Here is a 23,071-nt window from a genome sequence, read left to right as displayed (position 1 = left end):
ATGTTTTATCATCTTTTTAATTTTGATTGGATTGCCCCCTCCCCCTTCCCTCAAAAAAAAAAAAAAGAATGTCCTTCCTATTATCCTGTATTTAATGCTGTGATAGTAAAGCTATTTATTTATTTTTTGCGTTTTTACAGAAAAGCTGTATTCATTGTTACACATTTTTTTTTTCTGAATTAGTTACCCTGATAATCCCTCTTTCATTGAGGAGTCTGTTATGATGCTGTAGTGTTTGAGAGATGAATTTAATGTGTTTCCCTTAATAGCTCTGTACTCTTCAGGGAGTGTGATTATCGCTTGTATTATGAATACAGAGAAATTCATTCAATGCATGCATCATGAATACCGGGTACATTAATTTCCCAGTCTGATTTTTAGGCAATATATGGAGATTTTACCTTCTGTGATGCCACACTACACTGTCAAAGGGATCCTTAAAAACAACAGTGTAGAAACTGAAACATTTTGTTTATTTATTTATTTATTTTTTGCAGACAGGTTTTTGTTTTTGTTTTTGTTTTTGTTTTTTCATTTGTGTCTTTCTAATGAAAATTTGTGGCCTTTTTCCGTTCCGGGTGTCTTTCATTGCTTTGATAGTGTATGTTTGTCTGTTGTCAAATAATGTTCAAGGCATAATAAGAATCTGGTGGGTAAATGATAAAAACAAAACACCTATGAATGAAGCAAGGAGATTTTTCACCAGTATACAAAATGAAATTCCACGAAATGTAATGATTCTACATTTTGCTTATAAATAGATACAGCTGTAGTATAAACTGCATGCAGTTTATTACAGCTGCTGTTAGATTTTTTTATCAATGTATATGATCCTACAAGTGTTGAGCTGTATTTTGATTGGAATATATTCTTCTGAATGTAGGATAATGTAGCATTCTCATTCTGTTACAATCATGTGCCTTGTGTGTGTTCTTTGTAAAGTTTGAATGCATGTAAGACATGTTATTTAAGATACCTGAATGTTAAGTGTCTGAATGAGTGCTGAATTTAGATGAATTTTAGAAGCTGCATTTAGTGCAAAATGGAATTACTTGTTGCTTATGTGCTTAGTTAATGGTTTAGATTGTACCAAGAAAGAAATACTGTATTTGAAATACATATTTTTAATCATGTATATATATGGTTTTAACAAAATGCAAAATAGCATATAAAGTTGTACATAATGAATATCTCTATGATGACTGAATTACTTCATTGCATTTTAACACAATTTGATACTGATGTGGTATTTCCTTATAATATACTCAAGAAAATCACAATACAGCTGTATTAGCACAATTTGAAAACATTAGTACTTTATTTATCTTTGAAGAGTTTACTGCAACTTTGCTCCATAAATTGGAGATGTTAAAAAGAGTACTGTTTTGCATGTTGAGGTTGATTTTCTCTTGTGGCTCAATGGCTAAGACCATGGATATCCAATAAGGTCCATGGTTTGAGTCCTGTGGCTGCAGTGGTTGTGCCTGTACAGGAGCTAGACACTTTATCATCATTACGTAGTCCAAAGGAGACTTCAGGCCTGCCTGCTTATCAGCATTCAGTGTTTCCTTAGGTTGGATGTGAAAAGAATCAACTCAAATCTATTAAATCATGTGTTTTTGTTTTTTAAATAAACACATGGTATATGGTTGTTTCGGTCATTCTGCATTCTGCATAAGACACTTTATATTTTGAGGTAGACCTGTGTGAGAAGAGCCTTAGGGTACAATTAATTTCAAACTTCCATGAGCACATTATGTTAAAAATGCTACTGAATTTATATAAGTACCACACTGCACAGTATGGAATTTGTATTTCATGCCAAAATGCATTTTACCTTTCAACACAAAATGGTACTCTGTGTTTTTCAAATGTCGTCTTTAGGCTAGCATCAAATGCATTTTGAATACCTTGTCTTTTCTTCTTTGTTTTGCTCTTGTTTACAGTTAAATACATTTCCTTCAGAGGAATGTGTGCTTAAGAACTTGAATTTATTCAACTGATTGCAAAGTAGTGTTATTGTAGCTCCTTTGTGTACCATTTTCATTTATGTGTTCATACATCTTTTAACCCGTTGAGGATGAGTACTGAGTATTCTCAGGCAAGTATCTATGGGAAATGTGTTGTAGCAAAATCAGTCTGTCCTTAATGGGTTAACAGATACAAAACAAACCTTAAAGTCATCTGCTGTACTGTCCAGTCATTTGCGGGATGGCCATATCAGTTGTGAATTGGGATATATAAAAATGCTCAATAAATCTCTAAGAAAATCTGTGAATTCTTTGCATGACCTGCAGTTTATTGGTAGTACTGGTTTGCAAAGTGTTACCTTCAAACATCAATCCTTCACATGCGATGAAATAATACAGTTTGTACTGAATACATTATATTTTAGACCGGAAATGACACAATCAACTTTACTCACTGTTTTAATGAGATGAGTGCCAGCAATGAGAGAAAGTGTGAAACTCAATAGATTGGTTCCAAAACATATGCATTGTACCATAATTATACTGTATGTCCCAACAAAAATTACATTTGGACTTTTTGCAATGATAACCTTTAAAGTAGTACCTGTAAATCAATCAAAATGTAATTTCAGGGTATGAAACTGTAACTTATTACCTACATCCTGCAGAAAACCCCATTCGATTTGCTTCAGTGTTCACAGAGAAATTAGGACTTTTGTAAAGCATGTCAGAAGTCCCCTTCAAGTTTTGCTTAAGAAGTTCATTGTGTTCTCTCACAAAAATATCTTGAAAAAGTGTTTTTTTTTTTCATTATCAACTAGAGAATTAAAAAATGAATTACATGCTTCTTAGTTTTGCAAACATTATTAAGGTGTGAAAATGAACGATTACAGTAAGATGTGAAATTTTTAACTCATTGAAGACAATTTTAAAGGTAGGGGATACCTTTTGCAGACCTCCCAAAATGCAGCAAAACATTAAATATGAACCTCGGAGGACTTGTTTAGGCCACTGCTGAGAAATCTGGAAGTCAGCAGTTATCTACAATTTGAATAATGCACAAAACTCAACTACTCAGTAGTTCTGTGTGTCAGCCACACTTAAGCCTTTTTGTTGCAGTCTTCTGTATTTTTTATCTATAAACACAAATCTAAAAGTATAAGAGCTGATGTAATAACATATAGAGTGTGTGGCAAGAATGTATATAGAAATGTTTGTAAGTTTTGATGAACTTTCTTCACAAAATATACATGATGGACACACATGCAGTGCATGGGTCTGCAAAGGTAGCCTAGTAATGTACTGGAATTTACGGTGAGCCCCGAAAAAAATTCAATTCAAAATCTAACGGTCAATAAAAATGTATTAAATGTTACCTTCCACTTTCAATACTTTATGGGAGTTTCTAAAATGATATTCTCTGCAACATACCACTGTATTTATACAACTCTTCATTTAAGGCATGCAAATGGGATTCCCTACCTTTAAGGTGTTCTTTCTTTTCGGTTTTGTGTTTCCTGTTCTTTTTCCTCTCTTTTTCCGTCAAGATGATCATGACAGCAATATTTACGTATTTACACATTTGCATAGTTAGATATTGATATAATGTTATGCATAAAATTTGAATTCAATTGTTTGTTGCCCTGTCAAATGTGAGCAAAATATGTTCATTCATGTGGATGCCGAGAGCATCCAAGTGCTAAACTTGGATGAAATTGGGACCCATGACATGCTTAACAAAGATCCACATTTCTCCATGACCACTGAACCAAATCAAATAGGGTTTTCTGCAAGTTGTAGGTATCAAGTCATAGTTTCATACCCTGAACATTATTAATGTGAAAAGCATGATTTATTTATTTATTTTTTTTTGGGGGGGGGGGGGCATGCATGTACTGTATATATACTGGTTGTACTTTGTATTGCTATTGCCTGCAACTCACAATACTATTTTGACTAGGGTGGATTTTAGCAAAATTTTGTCGCTTACACAAGAAGTTCCCAGAAGTAGGAATGCAACAGTAGTTTATACATACATGTAGTATCAACAGGAGGAAGTCACAGCTTGCACTTCTCTGAGTGATATTCTTCTTTTTTTTCAGAAATAAAAAGCACCTATTTGTTAATTTGACTTTGTTCCCACTCAACTGATTTGACTGACCCTCAAAACTTATCCATAAGTGTCATAATCTCTGCTAAGATTGTGGCTGCATTGTAGTTGCCCATGCATAAGCTCATATACCACCTATACATATACATACCATATAGAATATGATATATACATTATCATTATGTATCAGGACTTGACATTAATTGTGGCACAGGACCCAAAAAAATTTACATTGTGCCACCAAATTAAAAAAAAATGGTCATGTTTTTGTGGTTTGATCGGACATTTAAGATTCAAAATGAAATGTTATGTTTGCTTTTATTTGGGGCACTACATTTCAGATTGAAAGGTTAACGGCTTGAACATGATACCGGATTAGTAAGAGCGTCGAGCCCTGTAAGTATATATACTGGTATATATAATTTTTTGGCTCCTGCGGTGTTTTTATTTCATTCCCAAGTTTTATATGTGTGTATATATATATATATATATATATATATATATATATATATATATATATTTACACTGTATATATATATAAAGGTCCATAACATTGGCCACTGCATTGATCTGAATACATGCATGCATATAGGCCTACACATGAAGTGAATGGATGAATGTATGTGTGAATATATTTGTGAAGAGGTTATGTGGATAACAAATTCAAAGATTTTTTGCCAAAGTATATCAGATTCATAAGACTCAATTGTGTCCCAATCATGAGCTTTCTTTATTTATTGATAATGTCTTGTGTACCACCTGCAGTCTGTGATTTTCAGGTGCATAAATCTGGACAATATTTTATATAAAAAATAGGCTAGGCCTATAATTTTGACTCTGAATGTCCTGTATAATTATATCATCACTGCAACTTTTACTGCTGTGCAAGCTGTGCAAGGAAAAATGTATTTCTTTTTTCTTTTTTCTTTTTTAGGAAGGAGAAGAATTTGTTTTTGTTTTTTGTTTTTTTTTCAAATAAGGCCTAATATTTATTCACCCTCCAATCAAATGATACAAAAACATCAATTTGCTTTAGTACTTTATACTGTACAAACATAAGAGAATAATTCTTTTAAAGGTAACTGGATTAGTTACTAGTATACATTTTCATGTTTCAATAAAACAAATAAAATGACAATAGTACAACAATTACCGAATAAAAAAGAATGGAAGTAGGCCTAGTATATTGTGTGTAAAATAAAACACACACACACACACACACACACACACACACACACACACACACACACACACACACACACACACACACACACACACACACACACACACACACACACACACACACACACACACACACACACACACACACACACACACACACACATACATACTGCATGCAGTTTACGGTGTACACAAATGCATTACGAAAAGCTTGTACGTTTACGTTCATGAATCCGGCCTGCTGGGTAGCTGCTGAGCCGCGAGCCTTGTATGTAAAATAAAGGCGCCTATTACAAACTGATTTTTCACCGGCCGAGCTGGCGGAGTGCAAGTAGCCGAGCCGGTGTGACGCCGACGGCAGATTTCTTTGTGTACACCCTCATTCCGTTCACCAAGTCAGGTGTGAGTATAGTAGTAATCTATAATTATGTTCCCTTTGTATACATATTGAACATGAGGGAATTCATTTAAAGGTAATCCTTGCACAGGCCGGGCACTTCCCGAGTCCTCATCACACTCATGAAGTGAGGGACGTTGGCAGTCGCAATGTCAGTCCCATGTGTTGATATCGATGTGCGTTAGTTTTGTAATGGATAATATTGCTTTTTGTAGGATGTAGGAGATCGACGTAGGCTTTTATAGACCGGAGAGAGTCTAACGGTTAATGAATATTGTATTGTGTGTTAAAGGTATTAGCCCACATTTGTAAACCTGCAGCAATTGGTCTCTGATCATAGTTAGCATGGAGTTTGGGTATGATTGCAGCTGCAGTAACACCTGTGCAAAATTTCGTTCCAATTTAGTCCATTACTTTCGTAAAAATAAATGAAAATGCACCGTAATCCGTATGCATGCGTATATCGCTCGCTAGCTCCGGTCCACTTACGTGTTACATGTACAGTGTACGTAGCTATAGCCCGCGCTCGTAATTCGATTTTGGGTCGGGTTGACCCAGTTTGAAAATTGATTTTAAAACGATGATTTTCTATTCTCTCTTTTATCGAATGGTATAGACAAAGAGCAACAGGTGAGGTATGTTACTGTTATAACTTGTACTTGAAGTCATATTGGACCTGTTTTATGCAGTTTTGATTTTCGTGGGTTTGCAAATTTGGGCTAGTACCTTTAATACCGGACACTTAATTTTCGTTGCTCTGAAATTTTGAGCGAAAATAGCAATAGGCCTACCACTAGTAATATTCACCGAGTCCCGATAATGACAATTCGACAAATTTCGCAAAATTATGTGAACAATTGCAGTTGGCCATTTGGCATTTGCATTCTCGCTGATTTCTGAAAAATAATTTATTTCTTAAGTTTATCAAGAAATCTAGGCTCTATAAATGTGGTCCTTTGCATTTTTTAAATTAACGTTAGCGGACGACAAAGAGAAAAATTGCAAATGAGGCTCATATTTTGTATTGTACGATAAAAAAAGGACAAACATTTTGAACAATTTATGCAGTAAAATCTTCTGATAAATCTTTTTTTTTTTTAAATCAGAGGTAAAATGTGAATTAATTAGCATTTTTACATATATTGTCTCGCATTTTGACGATTTCTTCGGCCAGTACAATGCTCGGTGAGATAGGTCTGTTGTGAAGTTTCATGTGTAGGCCTATAGAATTTCACCATTACGCAGCGATTTTCATGTTCATAATTACCATGCTGTTCGGTATCATACCGGTATTATACCATGTCTGTACAGATCTATACCAGAAGTAGTAGGTTATGTTGGTCTATAATTGTAATTTAATAGACTGCCCTTCATCAACAAGATGAAACCTCCTGCCTGCTGGGTTCCACATGCTGTAGAAAGGGACCAATGTTTTTACTTGCACTGACACTCGCTTTTATTGTACACAATTAAAGGGAAGATAAACCCCAAGAACAATGTGGATTGAGTGAAAGCAGCAACATTAGTAGAACACATCAGTGAAAGTTTGAAGAAAATCGGACAATCGATGCAAAAGTTATGAATTTTTAAAGTTTTGGTGTTGGAACCGCTGGATGAGGAGACTACTAGAGGTTATGACGTGTGAGTGGACTGCAATATCAAGAAAATATAAAGAAAATACTACAAAAATCCATTTTTCATGAAAATTACAAATTCCATCAACTTGATATTGACATATGTTAAGGATAGCAATTATTCCCCCTGCTTTCTGAAAGCGGTTGGTCCACTGCTCTTTCATAATTCTAGAAAAGTGAATTTTTGTTGAATATCCTTTATATTTTCTTTGTATTGTTGTCCACTCATACGTCATATCCTCTAGTAGTCTCCTCATCCAGCGGTTCCAACACCAAAACTTTAAAAATTCATAACTTTTGCATCGATTGTCCGATTTTTCTCAAACTTTCACTGATGTGTTCTACTAATGTTGCTGCTTTCACTCAATCCACATTGCTCTTTGGGTTTACCTTCCCTTTAAGAGAGACATGCACAACCTTGTCACTTTGGCACCTCCATCCATTGGCACATGACATGATTTTCATCCCGGTATAGCTTCCTTGAAGCTGCGAATGGGATTACTGCAACAAGTAACAAGTATTAAAGGGGAAGACTAGTAACTGATCAGTGGGAATGCTAGGGGGAAGATTGTTCCAGTCCTTTTGGGATTCATTTAAGAGTACTGGTATGGTGAAGGTGAGGCCAAATTGGTTATTGCAACTCATACAACTGATACAACATATAATGTAACTGGTTCTCACAAGAAAGCCAGATTGTACATACCCTGTCTTGATCTACTAACAAGACAAAAGTGCATGACACGATGAAATCAGATGTGACAGAATTACTTGTAAAAATGATATGTCCTCTATTGCAAATTATCCATTATAGAAAGCAGTAGGCCCTACATCTGTGAGTGACACTGCAACACAAATTTATCACAGCAAGTTATCCATCACAACTAGAACCATGCAGGATCAGGGTGGTGTGGTGAGCTCGCGCTTCACATTCCGTGGTGTTGACTACATTGTGAGCATGTGGGTGACAGATGATAATCTCCTGACAGTAGAGGTTGAGGACCGGCTCACAGCAGACCAATGGAGAGGCTCCTTTGAGCCAGCTTGTAAGTCAATCTGTAATCTCGTTTCAAGGAACTGTAGTCTTAGACCCCCTTTTTAACGAACCATGACACTTAATCTGTGAAGGAAAAAAATATCTCCTCTCTCATGCTTGTTTTTTTTTTTTTTTTTTTTTTAACAATCTTGATTTTCTTATGTATAAGTGCACTGAATTACTTTGCTTTTAGCATGTAGGGCCTATAATAGAGGTCAAATGGTGTAAACATATAAGCTATTAGAATAAAAACTGTGAATATAAAACATTGTATTTAATACAATTGAAATGAATGAGTAACCTTCCATGTGTTATGTCACAAGTACTGATGAAGGCATGAGATGCGAGATAAAGATACTTGAAGGACATTGCTTTGGTGTAATCTGAAATTTTGATTACTGTATATCTGCTCAAACTTTTGAATGTTGGCATTTATTCTTTATCAATTTACCTGCACTTGTAAAGGGATATTTTCCATGTGTAATATTATCCTATTTGAATATTTTATATGTGGTCCAAGTTGAAGCAGCTTTCCTTTCATGTGTGTGTTTGTTTATGTGTCCATGGCAATGCTATTACATGAGAACATAGAACATACTTTCACATCCTGTTGTCATCAGAGACTACCGTTTTTTGTTTTTTTTTCGTAATAAATGTAGATTCAAAACACTTGGAGAAAGACTAATTATTCACAATTGAATAACACGCATCTTAAAAATCAAAATAACAACAACAAAGATGTGTGAAATATATTCATATGCTAGTTGTATGTACGAATGTACTTGAACTTACTATAATTAGATACACCAAGTGCAGTAACATGGTGTACACTGACTTCCATCATGTTAAATCCACCATTCTGTTACGCCATTTTCTTGCAGACATTGAAGACCTTACTCATAAAACGGGCAACTACAAGCAATTTTCCATTTTTGTGAGCATGCTGGAGTCGGCTCTGATACAGGCAAATATCTTCATTGTTTCATTGTTGTTCTTTTATTCAGATACTTTTTTTGTGATGCTCATTTGCACCTATCATCTTGAATATGATTGAATTTGATAAGCAAAATAGCAAGGTTACTCAATACTGAAATATGTCATTATTTCAGTATTTATTTCTTGCTTTTGATGCAGTTGCCTACTGTACAGGTGCATTCCATATCAATAATGGACTTAGAAACATCCGTCTTAATGGATATGTTAGTGTTATTTGTCATTCTTATTTTTAATGATAACAATAATGATAGTAATAACAACAACAACATAATAATAATAATAATGATAATAATAATAGTGATCAAATACCACTTAATATCTCTTTCATCTGTGAACATTCACTGAAGACGAGTGAGCCATTTTTATTTCAAATTAATTTTGAAGTCTTAATAATAATCCTTTGATACAACTTAAAATGAAGATGTACAAATTTCAATTTTTTCAGCAACTAAAGAAAAGTACTTTTCTTGACTACTGCTACTGATGGAATGCCTGGTATGCATTTTTCATTCTACCACGAAATTGTTATACAAATGCTACTAAGTATTCTGCTGTATATGTTCTACAAACTTGTATGAAATAGAAATGTGCTGGCACTACCCTTGCTTAAATCAACTTGCTGTTTCTTTCTTTTGTTAACTTTGAACTTCAGTTGTTGACTCACATTGATATTTTTTTTTTTTTTTGCTTGTTTGCTTGTTTGTTTATTATTCTTTGGAAGCTCTATAAAAGGAAGGACAAAAATGAAATCTGCACACGATCTTTTTCTCCCTGGTTACTTTGAATGATTATTACTCGAGAAAAGTCTTCTGTTTTTATCAATGTTGTGGCATCTGAAGTGATAGTAGGTTTATCTGGCTTAATAAGTTAGACTACACATGGTGCTTACGGATGATTACATTTTTAATGCTCCTATGAAATGTCCGTTATATTAAAGGTTTTTTATTATGATTGTCAAATCGTAGTAGGGATGGCTGCATTTAAAATTCTCCTTCAGCTCATTGCGTATTTCATTGAAATTTGGTGAAAAATAATAAGTCCCTTAGAGATTGATGTCTTTTCCAGATTAAACAAGGAGAGGAAGGTGCCATGGAAATATTGCAGAGACAGTGCTCCATCAACTGATGTTCATGTTCAGCAAGTCCGAATAATATTGTGACTATACTAACTGTTCCATTCAACTAGTATCTATGTTATTTAAATCAAGCTTCATGATCCAACAGCCTGTCTAATTGCAAATTATGTCATAATCCAAATGGCATGTCATAATGATATTTATGATAATAAAGGACATTTATATTGTGCAGCAACTATAATAATATACTCTACTGCACATTACAAAGTAATAATCCTGTCATGTATTTTAGATCATATTCAACTTTGCTTTTGTTTTCTTTCATCCTCATGCAGAGTGCGGAATCAGTCACACTTGACCTCTTGACCTATGCTGACCTTGAGTCACTTCGAAACCGCAAGGCTGGGCTTGGCACTCGCACCATTCCTGGAGCACAGAAGTCTGCTCTGAATACCAAGCGCTATCTCATCGTCACATACACTGTTGAGTTTGATAGGTACATCATTGCTTCCTCTTTGTAAGCCTATCATATGTATGTTGATAAGGGTAAGAAATTTTTAGGTAAAGATAATCTGATATGAGGTTGTTTCTTTGAAATTAAAAGATGTATTATGATCTGATACATCATTAACTTGTGGGATGATTGGTTCAGTTCACAACCATATGTCTTTCTAAACTGAAACATTTTGGTAGCCAAAATGGCACCAAAGACACGGTGTAATTTAACTATTGAGCAAAATCCGGCCTTTATGTCTCATTTTATATGATCTTTTTAATATTTCATAACACATAACTGTAGAATATTTCACATATTTTCTTTACTTTAAGAAAATTATGGATGAAATTGTCCTAGAAAATCATTCCTACATAAACTGCCAGTGTACAAAATGTACCTATTAATCAATACTGAAGGAAGGTGAAGAACAAGTTGTATAAACCTTACAAGACGGTTGATTAAAACACATGCTTTAAGTACTACTTGTACAATACATCAACCTGAGACAATGCCAGTGACTTGTAATTGCAACTTTTGCACTCACTTAAACAGAACAGAAATGATGACAATGATTATATTGTGAAATCAAAGGCTCTTGCCATGAGATTGTAATTCCTTAAACCACATACTGTGTTAGCTGTTATTTTTGCGAATGAGGAGGTCTTGGACATTTTTTGCGAGATGTTGTTTTCGCGAATTGATGTGAAGCTTTCGTAAGTGCACTATCACACCAGCACATGGGCGAGTTATTCATGTGTTGTTGAATTTGCTGTCTGACAGTGATTTGCAAAATTGGTGAAAATTAAATCCTCACAGAAATAACAGCTATACAGCACCTCTCTTTTTTGTACTTCTTGTCCCTAGGATACACTACCCTCTCCCACTGCCGTACCAAGGCAAGCCAGATCCTGTGGCCCTCCAGGACACCGTCAGAGAGCTTAGAAATGAGATCAAGCTGCTGAAGTCTCAGGTAAACTGATGGTTTCAACATTTGCTCATTAGTAGTGGTCAGTTCAAAGTGTATACTAGCCAAAGGAGAACATTATTGTCAGTAGAAGCAATAAAGTGAAGACAAATAACACCTCCATTAAAAAAATAAAAATAAAAAATAAATTAACGTAAATAATTACAAAGTTTGTTTATGTAATATATTGATATATAATATAACTATTAAATCCATCATATGAATTAGTTTTTACATTTTTTTAAAGATACAATTTCAGTTCAATTTGTGTAGATATGTGAAAAACTTTTTTTTTCTGCCATAAGAACAATATTCTTACTTCATCTTCATTCATGCATAAGTTTATGGGTGCAACAAAGCATTCTTCTTTCCATTTTCCAATTTATCTTTTACAGCTCAACTCAGACTTCAAGTCCACAGAACTTGTGAAGCTTACAAAAGAGTAAGTTAATAGCAGATCAGAGAGTGTAATATGTTGTATAATTTACCTTGACTAGTGGATAGTAAATATAGCATGGTCCTCGTACAGTGTCAGTAATGTGCAATGAACATAAAATTATAGAAAATTCTGTTGCTGCGTAAATTCATGTGACCCCATTAAGAATCTGTCATTTCAAAGGAAAGTGTGTTTTGATGGTAATGTACATATTTGTATATGCCTGTTTCACTTTCAATCCTTGAAAATTGTCATGTAAAAAGTATTGTGATAAGTTATGATTGTAGTATACAGTCAGCTCATGACTTTTGACATGTGCTGCAATGATGCAAATGGTAAATAGCTCCCAGTCACACACAAAAGCCCATTCTATCAGTCATCCCTAATCATTTAGTGTCTATATACACCTTTGTATTGCTCAGTGCCCACAAGGCATTTGCGACACGTTGACATCATAATCATCTATCTCAATGAAAAATAGAAAAACCACGAATACTACTTGTTCAACCTGGTTAGTACATAAGGATTTACCCTCCTTTATGCGAGATTAATCTCAAATTTCTGTGTCCTGCCCCGTCCTGTGGGTTTTTCTGCTGAGGTATTGTCAAACAGCAAAATCATGACAAATGCTTATGCAAAGTGATTATGATTAGAGTCGCTTCAGCATTCCCCTTCTTTCCCCACCTTTAAACTTTCCCAGCTATGAGGCATTATTACAAGAAAAGCAGACACTGGAAGATGCCTTCTTGAGGTACAGGAGAGAAGTGAAAAACACCTCCACCGGTAGTGCTGCCAAAGAGGTGCGCATCCTCAAGACAGCCGTACTAAACCTGGAGGAGGAACTTGCCAACGAAAGGCGGAAATACCAGCGATCATCCAGTAAACGCAGTCAGAACTACCGAGAATTGCTGGAGGAGGTATGTGTATCATTGCCATCAAGGTCAGGCCTAGATATCATATCTACATTTGATGCTCTCATATAGTAGTACGCACACAGGTAATTCTGTGTATTGCAGCTGAGGACTAGCCATTGACAGGAAAAAAACAAACAAACAAACAAATTGAACTCATTACAGAAACCAACTTGATTGAAGATCCTACAATGAAACGTCTTCAAAAAAACAAAGGAAAGTTGACCTTTCCCATTTTGGGACAAACCTTGTCAAGTAATTTCATGCATGCACTTCGCCTTGTGTTAGTTGTGATATCAAGATGCAAGATATGTTTCTGTGGAGATGCTTGGAGATATTTTGAAATTCTGAAGATTAAGAATAATGTAACTTGAAGTGCTGTTCAAACATTTGAAAAAAGTACCTCAAGTCTTTAGTATTGTGTTGACTCATCTGTGTGTTGCAGGTGGAAGAATTACGTGCAAGTGAGAGGAACCTCAAAGTACGAGTGAAAAGCCTGACAAATGAGCTGAACATGTTGAAACGAAAGTAAGTATTGACCTTGGATAGTATGTGAATCATCAAATAGTGTATATGGTGGTAGAAGTAGAACTGCACAAGTCAGTGCCATATAAGCATACACAAAAACTACAAATGTTTGCACATGTATAAACCAACATTTGTAACCCATATATCCCTAAAGTGTCTGTAAGCTACAGAGCACTGTACTGTAGATATTACAGGCGAAGCTATGAAGGCAGCACTGCTGTGTCAACTCCTAGCATATTTTTGCCCCTGGCAGTGTCACATCACAACTCACATCAAAAAGTATGTCATCTTTTAGATTCTAAATATTCTATGAGATAGATACTTTATGTTTTGTCCCCTAGCTGCTAATAGTATACAAGTTTGTACGTTGTTGTTTTTTTTTGAGGCAGAAAAAGTGTTTAAAAAAATGATATTCCATGGAATATAGTGCTATATCACAGAATATCATCCCATTGACTTTCATATGAGAACCCCTTGTTTTCTCATTGTACTGTACCACATAGTTCATCAAGGCGACCTAGCCGTTCCCCTCTGGCTCCAACACCTGTATCTCAGAGGCCATCCCGAAGAGGCACGGGCAGACCGCCCTCTGCCAACATTGCACGGTCACGTCCAAGCTCAAGGGTAGACACTAGCAGCAGAGAGAGGTCACTGTCAAGAGGTCGCAGGTCAAGCGTGTCCTCGGTTGGTAGCAGGAGCCGCAGTGTATCCCCAGCAGGTGACCGACCAATGCTTTTACTTTGTTTGTTCTCTGACAGCATCAGTGATTTTGTTCATTCAGAATATGTGAATTCAAATGTATGACCCAGCTTTCAAGGTAAGATACTTGGAACTGACTTACTTTGCCTTTGGGGAGGCAGAGGAACATGTCCGACCCACTTAGAAACTGCATCTTTTGACAACAACAACAACAACAAAATGCAGTTAGTGACATAAAAACTTTGAGAGAAATTCTTCTCTAATTACAATTGCTAAGATCATCATGGATTCATTTTCTTTTGATCCAATTTTTTTTTTTAAATAATTAGTTTCTGTATGCCATCTTTCCAAACCAGCCAATGAATATAGTACAGATGAAAGCATTTTGTATGGCTCACAGATTTACTAATAATTTAGTTCTGCAGTGTATCAACACATTACGTATGCTTCTGTCACAAAGCTTGTAGTTATGGACACCATTCTAAATTCTCTCGTAAAGCTTGCATGACTCGTAGATGACTAAGGTAGGCAAAATAAATCCAACTACTGAAAGGGAATAAAAGCAAACAGACGCAAGAAGTAGCCGTAAGTAATTTGCTAGAACTCCAGGAAGTTTGTTTTACAATTGTTTGCTAATTTGTTGCTGCTACATCAGTCAGACCTCAGGGAAACATTGAGGAAATTCCCAGGTTCTCTTGGGCTGCTGCTTGGCTGCAAAATGTGTATCAAAATTGATACAGAATACAAGCTAGGTTACTTAAGATGTCTACTGCCCATTCTACTATTACCTAGAGTACTACTTTTTATGATGAATTATCATTGCCAGAAGTGAATGCATTTGATTTTTATCTTCCTCAGGAGCACGAGTACCAAGATTTGATCCTACTGCCTACATTTTAGAAAAGAAAAGAAGAGAAGATGAGGCAAAGCAAAAAAGGCAAGATTTCTCCTTATTTGTATCTTTTAAGTAATGTGTAGAGTGCATGAAGCAGATTTATGTGTTTTTTCACATTCTCAAATGCCAAATGTGTAGATGTAATATCAAATGCACTTCATTTGCATCTATGCATAACACTGCAAGATGGTAGGACAATATAAAAAAAAAAGAAGAGAAATACTGAACAGAAACAACAGAAAGCTGTAAGCAACATCCAGTGTGAGAGTTCATTCAGTCTACTAAAAGAATGGTGCCAAATTCTGTGAAAACATCACAAAGAAATGATCCTTTCTCATTTTGCCCTTGAAGGGCATGCACAAACTCAGTATCTGCAGGTGTGAGATTGTAGAAAGCCGGCTCTCCTGGAATGTCAGTATTTTGGGTTAATTGTTCTAAGTTTCATTCTCTCATTCACATAATCTGTTGCGTAGCACCCATTCTGGAGTTTAGACAATCAAATGACCAGTTATTGTCGGACGTTTATTCCACTGTGGGTATTTTTATCAAGCAGTGCGAGATTACAGCGCAGTGCAGTCAGGTCGGGTGGCAAGTCGAGATTGGTCAACTCACAAGAGAGAGGACGTCCAAGGAAGCGGCTTTCTGATGGTTACCGAGGTGGGTAATTTCTTGAAAGTCCTTTCTGCCCTCTTCAATTCTCAAAATGGTGGAATGTACAAGCTTGTATGTCACTTTGTCAGTCATGGCAAAAAATACCTTTTACAGAAGACCTAAATATCCATGCTTGTAGGAACTAGACATATTTTCCTTTGCAACAAAAATGATAAAGAACAGAGATGCTCTTGTAAGGTAGAAAAGAGTCTGTTGGTAAAACATATATTTTTCATTTAAGTTTCAAGTTTTAGAACCAGTATATACTAGCACCAGGGCTATAGTTTAGGTCCCTATCATAAGCTCATGTTGTTTACATGTGCACCATATTCATTCAAAGTTCATTACAGCTCACTATGTACAAGTTACTATGGCTATTTATAAAACTTTAACTATGCTTGAATTCATATACCAGGTATTTCCCATGATTTGTGTACGTTTATCATCTAAAGCATGCCTTGTATTGCTTAGATCATTTCACTCATCTTCAACCATATATCCATTTGTATAGAATGTGTTTTAAAAATGCTACGTATTCAAATACACATTAACATAAAGTTATGATCAAAGAAAGTCACACTTGTGAATTCAGATACTCAAAGGTAAGTGGATATGTGGCATATACCAGGTATATATTTGATTAACTGACCAGGAATCTTCTTGGCCTCCAGGTTTTCGATCAAGAAGCTCCTCAGCTGGTAGTCATGGTAGCAGAAGATCATCAGGTGGAGGAGTCAGTGATGTTGATGTTTTGTCAGATGCTTCAGAGGGTAGGAGGAGGTAATTCTACTTAATTTCTTTTTCAGACATTTGTAGGTAAATGAAACAGGCAGTCACAAGAATGCGCATAGCTCACACAGATTTTCTTTTCCTGTTTCAGTCTGCCCGTCTCCCTCTCTCTCCACCTCCGTGTCTGTCTGTCTGTCTCTCCATTTCTTCATGAAATACATTTGTAAGTGTGTATTATGTGGCTCTTTGATACAAAATACATGTAAACAGAAAACCCACTACCATCTCACTAATTTGTCTGCCAATTAAGAATACCTTGGAGAATTAAACCATTGCCTGCTTATGCATCTTATCCCCCTAGGATCCAAGTTGACAAGTTGAAGTTGCTGTCAGTTGATTCTTGTTTAGAACGGCCTGTTGGTTATGTGTGATATGTGTTTATGTTTGTGTGCTTGTTTGTTTGTTTTTAAGGCATCATCGAATTTGAAAATTTGAAAATGGTCCACATTTCTATTGCACAAACATTTGGCTGCTGCAATATTCGTAAGTTGTCTTATCCATTCTTTTACTTGTGAACACTTTCCAGGAGATTAAAAGAGGTACTCAAGCCAGGAAGAACGTCCTCATCAACCACATGGGCAAGCCCCAATGTGGTGAGTGACAAACTGCTCAAATTTTCTTCATTCAGTACTATACTCCACAATGGCAAATTTAACCATTTGCGAAATTGTTCCGATTCACAAAAAATTAGACTCGCTATTAAGTATATGCCGTATATGGTTACCAATGAATGTTTTACTGTCTCCTGAAATAAGATGCAATATGCAAACTGTCTATAAGTGATATGAAAAAACCCATGAGGTATGGTATCCATCAGCTGTAGTATGATGAAATACAGTGTGTTACATTTCCATCAAGGTACTCCCTTAAGGTGAGTAGGAAAGCTTACTGTTTGCAGTTTCTTCATAATTACAAAGAATTTCCTGTGCTGTGAATGTTCCATCATTTCATGTCATGCAGCTGTTTATTTCAAGTCCACAGATATCTTGCCAAGGCTGTGATATGCTTAGTGAGAACAATTATAGAAATGTTGGTATAGGATTCCCATGTACCATGTAACCTTCTTTTCTAAATACAGTATTTTGCAAAACTGGTATGACACAAGTTGAATCATGCAAGGATAATGCTAGATGCTCTTGTAGCAGACAGGAAAATTCAGTCTTATTTCAGGGCATACTTATTACAACGTCTTTTAGTGTTGGGTGGGGGGGGGGGGGTAAATCATTTATCTATGAGGGAGAGGAAGGAAGGACATTCCTATGTGGAATCAACATTTGAAAATATACAATTTAAAATATCTAGAATTAACATTTGAAAATATACAATTTAAAATATCTAGAATCAACATTTGAAAATATACAATTTAAAATATCTAGAATCAAATTTGCATGATGAAAACAAATGTTACATCAACTACCATACCATACTCCTTGTCCAACTTTGGGGTCAATGGCATCTCTACTCACACCATACTTCATTCCTGTGTTTGTAGCCATTCAGAAGGAAACCTGCAGCTGGAACAAGGAGATATCCTTTTGAATTATCTTGTCTTTTCCTTTATTCCAACTAGTTTGCTAGTAATTATATCTAATCATAATTTAGTCTGAAATTGATGTTAAACTTTTGATCTCAAGACCAAATATTTTCCTGACCGAGGCATAGATGGATCATTTTAGCTGATGAAGGCTGTAGCGTTGACAGCTGAAATTTCATAGCATTTTGTGTTGAGATCACACTTTAACACCAATTTCAGATTAATTTCCAATACAGATGATCTTCTACTCTCATGGTTTAGTCATTTTATTTTTCCTGGCCAGGTTTATCTTGTCTTTAATTTGTTTTGTAGCAATATTATCTCCTCTGAACTTTCGTATAACTTTTATTATTTTAGTACAGTGTTGAAGAATATTTGTTCAAGTAAATATTATTCACAAAAACAAATCTGAGGGTGTTTTTTTTTTTTCAAATAATTTATACCACAAGATGGCATCTACACCAGATATTATGCAAACACTAATTCAGACAGAGAACTCAAGAAATTTTGTCAATTGGATGAAAAGGTAGAAAATACATAGAGAACAGTTTCACACCTCATTAGAGTTGCTTCTTTAGGCAGACAATCCTAGTCATTGGGTATAAGTGTGCTATTAATGCCTAAGTTGTGTCTTTGGGGTTGAGATGTTTTGTTTTGTTTTGTATAGAGTCAAAGTGCTGTTTTTACTGGTGATTACGCAACTCTATTTCTTCCAGTGTGTGAATGCATGTGAATAGGAAGGTAAATAGAATGAACTTTTCCCTTGACTGAGGTATTTTGTACGCTAATGAGCACTCCTGATCCAGACTACCCATCCCGTCGAGGGTCTGCAGGAAAGAGACAGAAGCAACCCTTGGGAGAGTACAATGGACAAGGTTGGTACTTTAACCGTATCAAGAGTGCTATTGGATGGTAGGAATAATTTCTAAGACTTGTGCAGTCTTAAGATAGACAATATAAAAGTGGAAAAAGAAACATTCACTAATAGTTACAGCTCCTTTCTGGTTAGTAAACTTCATTGTGCTGTCAGTTATATGTCATAATGAGATGAGAATCAGACTCGTGCATGAAAACACTAAACAGGCACTCTCCTTTTTAAGTCCAATGCTCCAGATTTAAATTGTCAATAAGTTTTATAATTATTGTCTGGTTAAATATTTTTGACTTACACTGAGTTGATTGCAGATGTGACATGTATCACTTTCTTAGTAGATAAGGAAATCAATGGAAGGGTGAATGGAATGAGTGTTGTATCAGTTTTTGAAACTCCAATTCTTGCTTTTTACTATTCATTCCTAGGGAACATAGAGAAATAATGTTGTTGGGATTTTTCAAATTTTCGTCCACGCCACAGATCAGTCAGCTGATTACTACGGTCAGACAGCCGAGATGTCAGAGATAGACGCGAGACTCAGTGCCCTGCAGGAATTCATGAAGCACAACCTGTGAAGACACGAACCACCAGGAATGGACTCCCTCTGTCCAGTGATGGTTTGACATCATGGAGTGTGACAAACTCACCATGCCAGCAAAGGGAAGCAGCCTGTTCTGCTCAGGGGCAGTGAAAGAGTGTGAATGTCCATCAGAACAAGGATAAGTACAGATAGCTGGAAGATGAACACCCTACCCTCTCGGACTGTGCTTACTATCACAGGGGCTTGAGACTGCACTTTGAGGATGCTATAGTTCGGCTACACTGAATGTATATATAAGTAATGAAATATAGGGAAATTGTTCCAATTGTCAAGGTTCATTCAGATGAATTGCTCGAGTGATGCTGCATTTCTGATGTATTGCAACATTGCCTGTTATTGGTGCCAAGGGAAAGCAGATCAGTGTAGTGTCTTCCAGGATCCCAATGGTTGGTCGAGTTTGTTTATGAACATTTATTTCACAAGCTGTGCTGTGTAGACCTGTGCCTACAGAGTGAAACAACAGTGTGAATATGTGAGTGTAACCGAGCTTCCATTCTGTTCTTTAGCTGAACCAATGGCTTTCATGTATTCAGAAGCACACACAAGTGCCATATTTCATGAAGATAAGAGAAAAGATAGGACTAAGGTTGTCATGTTTGGAAATCATTGATTAGGGCATGTTTTTTGTAGCTACCAGTGAGCAGCTCTCTTCATTTTCCTTCTTCCTCCAAGTCATCTTCAGTATAGGATAATATGTAGTATACAACAAAACTGAATTCTCTTGCGGGGAATAAGATTCATACCAAATCCAAGGAAAATGGGAGGAAGAATTGTTTATGCCAACCATCTCATGATCATTCAGGATGATGCCATCCACACATACAGACACATGCATACATACTCTCACAGATGCTTTTGTCCCCCCCCCCCCCCCCCTCATCTTCCTAAACGGATTTTTATTTCCTACAAACAATATGATTACAAAATACATACATGTTTACATGTGCTACGTAATCCATTCCAAAACACATACAAAACTAGAAAAGCACTCTGAGAGCGCAGACCTCCACCAAGGAGCTACTTCCCACCGATGATCTTGTTCTTCCCAAAGATTTTTCTCCTCTCCACCACTTGGGAAAAGCTCTTTGGGCTCTTCCATAGATATCAGTGATTTCCACACCCATACCATAGGTATACATGCTGAAAAATCGCCCGATGTCCCATTATAGAAGCCTTTGTTACGTCATAATCCCTCAGCTGCATGGCGTGCCTTGCCCAGCTGCAGAAACTGGAGCACGCACTTTAGTGCGCGTTTGAAAACCTCAAAAATGCGCAGCTTGAACTCCCAAGTTCATTGACCCTACCTGTCAAAATATGAAAAATCCTTCATAAATTTCCCCAAAATTCTCGGATCACTACCAAAATTTAATCGTTTGTTACTTGTGTCATTCTCAACCTTTCCTGCAAGTTACATCCAAATCCGTTTAACTACTTTTTGAGTTATTTTGCTCACGGACAAACAAACTAACAAACAAACAAACAAACCAACGGTAATGAAAACATAACCTCCTCCCGTGGCGGAGGTAATAAACAAGTAGCAGTAGTCATTGTTTGTTTCTTTCGTTTCTTTTATCTGTATTATTTAGAAAAAGGGGTTAAAAATGTGAATGGATAGGGTTGCAGAAAAAAAAAAAAAAAGCTTATCAACTTTTGATTCTTTTCCATCCAGATCTCTTTTCCACACCTTCCTTTTGTGCTTTGTTCCTTCCAGACAATCGAATGCCAGTCCATGTCCAGATAATAGATCTGGAAAAGTGATTGGCTGGATAACTGAAGTCAAATTGTAGCTGTCTATATCTTGTTTATCTCACCATGCCTCATGGTTCTGACATAAAATATGTTCACGTTCTCTATGTGTCATAATTGCAAAGGAAATTAGGTTTACCTGGCATTTGAAAGAATTAGACAAACATGTAAATAGTCTCTCTGCTTAACCACTTAATCTGCAATTTTATTACAAACTATTCAAACTCCATTATCCTGTGTATCACTTACTTTAAGTATGCAGATGAATTATTGCTCATTTAATCTAATCTTTGCCATTCCAGATGAAACTTGATTTTTTTTTTCTTGTCACTGATAAGCTTCTGCAGTCAGTACTCATGCTATGGTAGTCAGGAATGAGAGTTCTATATGAAGAGTTTGTTCGCTAAAACCAATAAGTCCATTTTTTAAGATTTTGAAGTACACGCTCTCTGTCATGAAGTACAAAATAATACCTTTTAAATGATGTATTGGTCACTACATATAAAGGTACATTTTTGAAGTTATGGTCAAAAGGAGCAAAAATTTTCTTATTCTCTTTATTTTTCTTGACCTTTAATCGCAGATATCTCCATTTGGCAAATATGGACTTATCGGTTTTTGCGAACAAAGTCTTCATATTTTTTTCCAATAATGTAAATCTGACTTATCAATCTTGCATCAGTATTTTGAATTTAAGACTGAAGATTACAACAGTCAACATTCACATGCACACAATATTCAGTTGATGTGTACATTATGTTGACTGACTTCAGAGCACAGAAACTTTATGGGATTTTATTGTGATTTTTCATAATACAATGTATAGATTGCTTTTGACTTTATAGGCAGTCAACTTGTGTGAGGTTAAGTGTAGTAAACAGGTAATGAACCCTTTTGTGTGTATTATAGTAATAGCTGCGTAGGAGCAGATAGGCTACATTGCACACAGGGAGTTTATTAAATGGACCTGGAAAGGGTGTGGTTTTGCCAAGCGACTTCTTGCTTAACTGTTGTTACTGTGAAGGAAAATTAATTGTAAATTATGCATTACTGTAAATTAGATTGTTTTAATACTTGGTGTACAGTGTTTCATGTTGTAATAGGTTTTTACAAGTGTGTACAGCCTGTCAGTCTGTAAATTTTGTACAGAACGTGTATGATATCTCAAATGGGTATGTAAGAAAAGTATAATAAACACAGTAAAATGTGGGTTACATGATGTAGCTTCCATCAATTGCAGTCCCACATATGTTCCCTTGAATGCTGTGTCCACATTGTAAACAAGACACTCTGTCATTCAATCATACACACATCACAAGCCATAGTTACACATGGTGAAGTTATGACTGTAGAGTGTATATGTATCCTTTTGCCTGTCAACCAGCACTAGGTCATCATGAGCTTTGTCTGATTATCACAAAATCTCCACAAACTTGCAGACAAATTCCTCTGTCCTTTCATAGTAAACATTACTGCTGACAGTCACACTATTGTTTGGGATATGGTTCGATTTCAATCTTACCACATAACAGTATAAGACAGTAAAGAAC

The 23,071-nt window shown here is 35.9% G+C and overlaps 1 protein-coding gene across 1 annotated transcript; it reads left to right on the top strand.

Moving 5' to 3' along the window:
* Positions 1 to 5,609: 5,609 nt before the first annotated feature.
* On the top strand, positions 5,610 to 22,755 carry LOC140233354 (centrosomal protein CCDC61-like). Its single transcript, XM_072313462.1, has 16 exons — positions 5,610 to 5,664; positions 8,105 to 8,336; positions 9,208 to 9,290; positions 10,733 to 10,893; positions 11,758 to 11,863; positions 12,253 to 12,299; positions 12,994 to 13,210; positions 13,650 to 13,732; positions 14,236 to 14,450; positions 15,290 to 15,368; positions 15,880 to 15,983; positions 16,649 to 16,757; positions 17,293 to 17,359; positions 18,259 to 18,293; positions 19,084 to 19,175; positions 19,655 to 22,755. Exons 2-16 carry the CDS (start codon positions 8,183 to 8,185, stop codon positions 19,747 to 19,749), a joined length of 1,647 nt encoding a protein of 548 aa, XP_072169563.1. The 5' UTR covers positions 5,610 to 5,664; positions 8,105 to 8,182; the 3' UTR covers positions 19,750 to 22,755.
* Positions 22,756 to 23,071: the final 316 nt, after the last annotated feature.

This window comes from Diadema setosum, chromosome 1, assembly GCF_964275005.1.
Source record: "Diadema setosum chromosome 1, eeDiaSeto1, whole genome shotgun sequence".
Taxonomy (NCBI): Eukaryota; Metazoa; Echinodermata; class Echinoidea; order Diadematoida; family Diadematidae; genus Diadema; species Diadema setosum.
Note: the sequence above shows the minus strand (reverse complement) of the source record. Positions and strands in the feature narration are given on the sequence as shown.

What these genes read in the sequence shown, in the direction of transcription:
- LOC140233354 (XM_072313462.1), top strand. Translation starts at nt 8,183, where the DNA reads ATGCAGGATCAGGGTGGTGTGGTGAGCTCGCGCTTCACATTCCGTGGT. An exon ending in ACCGAGAATTGCTGGAGGAG is followed by an intron (nt 13,211 to 13,649) that starts GTATGTGTATCA and finishes TGTGTGTTGCAG; the next exon opens with GTGGAAGAATTACGTGCAAG. An exon ending in GCTTCAGAGGGTAGGAGGAG is followed by an intron (nt 16,758 to 17,292) that starts GTAATTCTACTT and finishes AACACTTTCCAG; the next exon opens with GAGATTAAAAGAGGTACTCA.